Source organism: Physeter macrocephalus, chromosome 16, assembly GCF_002837175.3.
Source record: "Physeter macrocephalus isolate SW-GA chromosome 16, ASM283717v5, whole genome shotgun sequence".
NCBI lineage: Eukaryota > Metazoa > Chordata > Mammalia > Artiodactyla > Physeteridae > Physeter > Physeter macrocephalus.
Genome location: NC_041229.1, coordinates 98,080,162 through 98,086,354, shown reverse-complemented (window position 1 = coordinate 98,086,354; position 6,193 = coordinate 98,080,162). Strand labels below are relative to the sequence as shown.

General features: G+C 45.0%; 1 protein-coding gene across 1 annotated transcript in view; it reads right to left on the bottom strand.

Annotated features, from left to right (window-relative positions):
* PTPRJ (protein tyrosine phosphatase receptor type J) overlaps positions 1–6,193 on the bottom strand; it is a 183,192-nt gene that overhangs the window by 44,388 nt on the left and 132,611 nt on the right. The window contains exon 7 of the mRNA XM_055091375.1: positions 669–920. Within this exon, the coding sequence (XP_054947350.1) occupies positions 669–920 (252 nt within the window). The remainder of the gene's footprint in view (positions 1–668; positions 921–6,193) is intronic.

The following is a 6,193-nucleotide window of genomic DNA, read 5'->3' as shown; positions in this document are numbered from 1 at the left end:
AAGTGAGAGAGTGGCATGGACATATATACACTACCAAACGTAAAATAGATAGCTAGTGTGAAGCAGCCGCATAGCACAGGGAGATCAGCTCGGTGCTTTGTGACCACCTAGAGGGGTGGGATAGGGAGGGTGGGAGGGAGGGAGACGCAAGAGGGAAGAGATATGGGGACATATGTGTATGTATAACTGATTCACTTTGCTATAAAGCAGAAACTAACACACCATTGTAAAGCAATTATACTCCAATAAAGACGTTTAATAAAGAAAAAAAAATTATCCTGCAGAAATATTTATGCTAATAGGGAAGAATAGTCATAATAAACTTGAAATGAAAAAAAGCAGATAACACAGGATGTACAGGATTTTACTATTTGTTAAAATATATATACACACACATACACACCTTTCTATACCTTAAAATTCTAAAACATCACGCATCAAAAGCTATTAGTTATTATCTCTGGTTGTTGGTTTACATGTGATTTTTCTTTTTGCTTGTCTGTATTTTATATAATGAATATGCATTACTGTCATTATAAATTTGTTAAGAAGTTTTTCTTAGATAATTAAAAGAAAAGCAATATTTGGAAAATTTGACATTTATAAATTATACTGATTTCCCTTAAGAAACATGACTGTTTCTCAGAAAATACAACCTATTTGCTTACCAGTTGTACTGTAAACTGTTTGGGAATCCCCTTTAGTCCCATTTGGTCCTTGTGGAAATATGTCAAAACGATACTTGGTTCCAGGGCATAAGCCACCAATGACAATACTTTGTTCGGTGGTTGTTTGATGCAGTCCATGTTCATTCGGTGTGATATGTATCTCAAAGGAATTAGAGTCATTGCTATTCCATGCTAAGCCAATTTCCCTTGTGCTGACACTTGTCACTCGAAAGTCAGAAACTGGACTGGGGGCTGTGGGTAGAAAGTAAATGACTAGATTAAGAATCTATTTCTCCAGAAGACAAGGGTGACTGAACCTCACAAAATATTTACAATGAGATTAAACGTACACTTGGGATACCCAACCTCTCTTTTTCTCTTTTTTGTATGATCACCTACAACACAAGCCCCTCAGAAACTCATGTTTCTAACCAACAAGAGAACACTTGGCCACAGGAGCGCAGAAACTGGTGTTTAAGTTGTACAAAGTCATTCAAAGGAAATGAGACGAGGTGTAAATTCTCGTGGGTCAAGGGCTCAGGCACTGGAGGACCTTGGCCACTGCTGGCTGCCTATGTTGTATACATTACTTAGCCTTCCAGAGTCTCTGTTTAAGGAAGTGCAGTAGAGGCTGCTGTTGACCCCAAAAATCCATTCCCCCCTCCGTTTTCCTTAATCATACACCCCCAGATTCTTAGCAGTGTACATGGCCATTGGAAAGAAAAACTACATTTCCCAGCCTCCCTTGCAACTAGGCTAAGTTCTGGCCAATGGGATGTGAGTATAAGCACCATATGGCTCCTAAGAAGCATCCTTAAAGGATGGAGCATTACCTTTTATCCTTCCTCCTTCTTGTAACTGGAATGTGGGTGTGATGCCTGGAGCTCAGGCTGCCTAGCTATAGAACCAACAACGTGGCAGTGGCTGCAGCTTCCTGATGCCAGGACGGCAGCTCAGTACATTCCTGGAGCCAACAACTACAGCCAGGGCTGCTGACAGTGACAGTTGGGGACTCCCTGGATGGGGAGTTCTGCACCCTTAGGCTGGGAGTCATTTCTGGGTCCCAGCCTAGAGCCGCACCCCACATGTTATGAGTTGAATTGTGGCCCCTCAAAATTCATATGTTGAAGTCCTAACCATCAGTACCTCAGAATCTGACTATATTTGGAGGTAGGATTTTTAAAGAGGTGACTAAGGTAAAATGAGGCCATTAAGGTGGGCCCTAATCCAATCCATTATGACTAGTATCCTTATTAAATTAGAGGGAACTATATTCAATATCCTGTGATAAACCATAATAGAAAAGAATATGAAAAAGAATATATATATGTATAATTAAATCACTTTGCTGTACAGCAGAAATTAAACACAACATTGTAAATCAACTATACTTCAATAAAATTAAAAAAAAAAAAGAGAGAGAGGAGATTAGGACACAGACATGCACAGATCAAAGGAGAATCACGTGAAGACACAGGGAGAAGCCGGCCATTACAAAGCCAGGAAGGGAGGTCTCAGAAGAAACCAAGCCTGAATCACCTGATCTCAGACTTCTTGCCTCCAGAACTGTGAGAGAGTCGATTTCTATTGTTTAAGCTTCCCAATCTGTCGTACTTGTTATGGCAGTCCTAGAAAACTAACACACCAGCACTTCCAATGATTCTATAAACCCTCAGTTCCCAAGATAAGATCCTCTTCAGCTTAAAATAGCTCACGGTTTCTGTTCTTGCATCTGAGCGGTAGCTAACCATCCCATCCTGCCTAGCATTGGGCTTCTTTTATAATGAGAGAGAAATAAACTTCTGTCTTGGATACTTGGGGAGTTTGTTACTCACAGTGAACCTGACTCTAACTAATAGAGAGATTAAACAGTTAAAAAAAAAAAAAAAGTAAAAGGTGAAGAAAAGAAAGATTGCATTTACTCCAAAGACCCAGTCAGAAGACGTTTGTAAGAATGCCTAAGGTGTGCTTCCTGGAAAGCAACAGACACTCGAATAAAGTATTCTGGTAGGATGAGCCCTGGGTCCAGAGCCAGGCACCCCTGGGTTCAAGTCCCTGCCCTGCTGCTTACCAGCTCTGTGGTCTTGGGCAAACTCTTCAGCTGTGCTGAGCTATAGTCTTTTCATCTGTAAGACAGGGATCCTAACACCTACCGTGAAGACCACTACAATACATGTAAAGCTCCTGGCACAGTGCAATACCGATATTACTATATTATTACATTACTACTCTACTGGCACACCATTATTGTTTTAATTATTGGACCGTCCTTGGAACAGAATGGTTTTTATTTGCTGCCTAACATCTTGTCTTTAAGAGACAGCTGGATCAGAAGAAAGAAAAGACAAGACATAGCTGTGTCCTATTTCCTTATAATGTCAGCATCCAAAGGACAAGGGGACATGAATAACCAGGTTCTTTTTGTCTCCATGTATCAACTTGCTCCCTGTCGCTAGCACACTAGAATGGCTGTCACCAGCACAGGCTGGAGCTGAGAGAGCCCAGCTGTCTGATCCCACCTCTGACAAGCACAAGGTCTGACACCTGTCCATAGCATCTCTCTCGGCCTTGGCTTCCTCATCCATAAAATGAGGCCAGTGCCATGTCACAGATTTGTGAACATTAAATGAGACCGTGCAAGGAAAGCCCATCACGCGATGCTGGGCGTGTGGGCAGGGTCAATCAATGGTCGCCGTCATAAGATCACACATCCTGAAGGTGGTTAAGAGTCCCTGTGGACCCACAAGCTGAGCTGGGCTCTCCTCAAGGGCAGGAACAGAATTTGTCTTGTATCTGCGCCAGGCGCATAGCAGGCAGGCAAGAAAGGTTAGCAAAGCAATGAGTGGACTCACGGGTGTACACTTGGAGAAAGCCCGGTATGCCCTCGGAACTGTGGTCAAGGAAAGGCCACACTGTGATGTTGTATAAGGTGCTCGAGCGGAGTGGGGTGATGACGGCACGAGTCTCACAGACAGTGAGATTGAAGGTATCTGTCTCGCCAGCAACTTGTATCATGTAGGTATAGTCAGAAAACGACTCATTCTCATTGATTTTCCAGGTCAGGGTCAAGCCTGTGGCACTGATGTTCACAACTTCGATGTCAAACACCTGACTGGAATCTGCAAAGACACAAGAGGAATTAACAACCACCAGAACGGCCAAGCCAGACAGAAAGAGACAGAGAGAGGGAGAGATGCTGTCATCAAGGAACGTCATCTAATCTAAGAAACACTCTTAGCGTTTCTTCCTTCCTACTCTACACCATTTAACGCAACATACCTGAGTGTAGGGCGGTCTCAGCAAAAGTCAGGCAGCATCTTCAGTGAAGAAAACAACCTGGCCAATTGCAACTGCATAGTTACTCTACGTTCTTCTTGTGAGCTGACTCTTAGAGATGCGACAGACTCCTCAAACAACAACATGGACTCTACACATGCCCCTCTAGGTGCTGGGTGACCCCAAAAGGTCTCAAGCACACATCCACCCAAGAATGAACACTATACTCTACATGATCAAGAAAAGATCACAGACTTTCACAGGAAGCAGGTCTGGGTTCCAAGGTCAGCTCTACTTGAATAGGCAGGTGGATCTTAGGAAACTCACCGAGCTCAGTTTCCTCATCTATAAAGTCAGGATAATAATCCCAACTCAAGAAAAGATAACACAAGAGTGCTAGTTATTCACCACTTGCCCACCCCACTCTCCCAATCCACCCTCTGTCCTTCTCCTGCCTGCTCTGTGCCCCGGGGAGGCTGAGCCCTGTACCTTGCATCACTGGGGAACAGGTGGGGGGTAGAGACTCTGCCAGGTGGCCTGGGACCAGGTTCCACCAATGAGCGACAGGGGCAGGCTACTGGGGAGCTGGAGGAGAAAGCAGTTGGAGTCTTTCTCCTCACTGCCTCCTGCTCTGGGTCTCCTGTTCTGACATAGCTGTGTCCTCCACTGCCCCAGCCCTCGCTCGGCTCCAGAAACACCATCTCCTCCCCCTTACTCTTCAGCCTTGGCGGTGATTTCCTATCATGACTAGTCTCAGGCGTCTCAACATCCTCTGATGGTGTCCTTAACTCCATCCCACCTAATTAGTCACTTGAAAAGTGCCTGGTACCATACATGTATGGGTATCTGTGTGTATGTGTGTGGGGGGGGTACACATGAGTATACACATACACATACATACACACACAACATAGAGAGGGTTAAGGCTATAATATAATTATTATAATAGTATATATTATATAATATTATTATTTATTAAGCACTAGGACACTCAACACAAACCAGGCTTTGTGTATATCCACATGACCAAAAGCCAAAAATGCAATCGCTATTACTTTAATTCCACTCAAATCACTTTAAAAAGCAGGGAACCCCAGGTCCACACTAATCCACAGGCCGCTTTTAGCAGGATCAGGCAAAAAGGCCCTCCTCTGGATGGCTCTGCCCCAGGGTGTGTGGCTTGGTGAGAGGCCCAGAGACTAGATTTCAGCCCCACTCACCTCCCTGCACAAGCATCTTGTATGTAGGACAGCCCCACCACTGTCAATGGCACCCCTGGAGGAGTCCCTTCCCCCCCTCCCTCCTCCCCCAGCCAAAAATTGCCCCCAGGTGTCCTATAGCACATCCTCCCAGCCCCTCCAAAAGAGAGAGCAGCTCTCAAAACATACATATACCATCTCTCTAGGAAATGAATCAACCCCTCCAGAATCGTCAGAGTCCTTGAGATGTTACCTAGTTCCAGTGCCTCTCCACTTTCATACCTCAGTGTCCATCATCTGCGCTTTCACTCATGACGTTTCCTCAACTGACACATCCTCCTCATCCTCCTCCTCCTCCTCCTCCTCCTCCTCCTCCTCCTCCTCCTCCTCCTCCTCCTCCTCCTCCTCCTCCTCCTCCTCCTCCTCCTCCTCCTCCTCCTCCTCCTCCTCCTCCTCCTCCTCCTCCTCCTCCTCCTCCTCCTCCTCCTCCTCCTCCTCCTCCTCCTCCTCCTCCTCCTCCTCCTCCTCCTCCTCCTCCTCCTCCTCCTCCTCCTCCTCCTCCTCCTCCTCCTCCTCCTAATGTTCATTGCAGCTCTATTTACAATAGCCAGGACATGGAAGCAACCTAAGTGTCCATCAACAGATGAATGGATAAAGAAGATGTGGCACATATACACAATGGAATATTACTCAGCCATAAAAAGAAACGAAATTGAGTTATTTGTAGTGAGGTGGATAGACCTAGTGTCTGTCATACAGAGTGAAGTAAGTCAGAAAGAGAAAAACAAAAACCGTATGCTAACACATATACATGGAATCTAAAAAAAAAAAAAAAAAAAAAGGTCATGAAGAACCTAGGGGCAAGATGGGAACAAAGACACAGACCTACTAGAGAATGGATATGGGATATGGGGAGGATATGGGGAGGGGTAAGGGTAGGCTGTGACAAAGTGAGAGAGTGGCATGGACATATATACACTACCAAACGTAGAATAGATAGCTAGTGGGAAGCAGTCGCATAGCACAGGGAGATCAGCTCGGTGCTTTGTG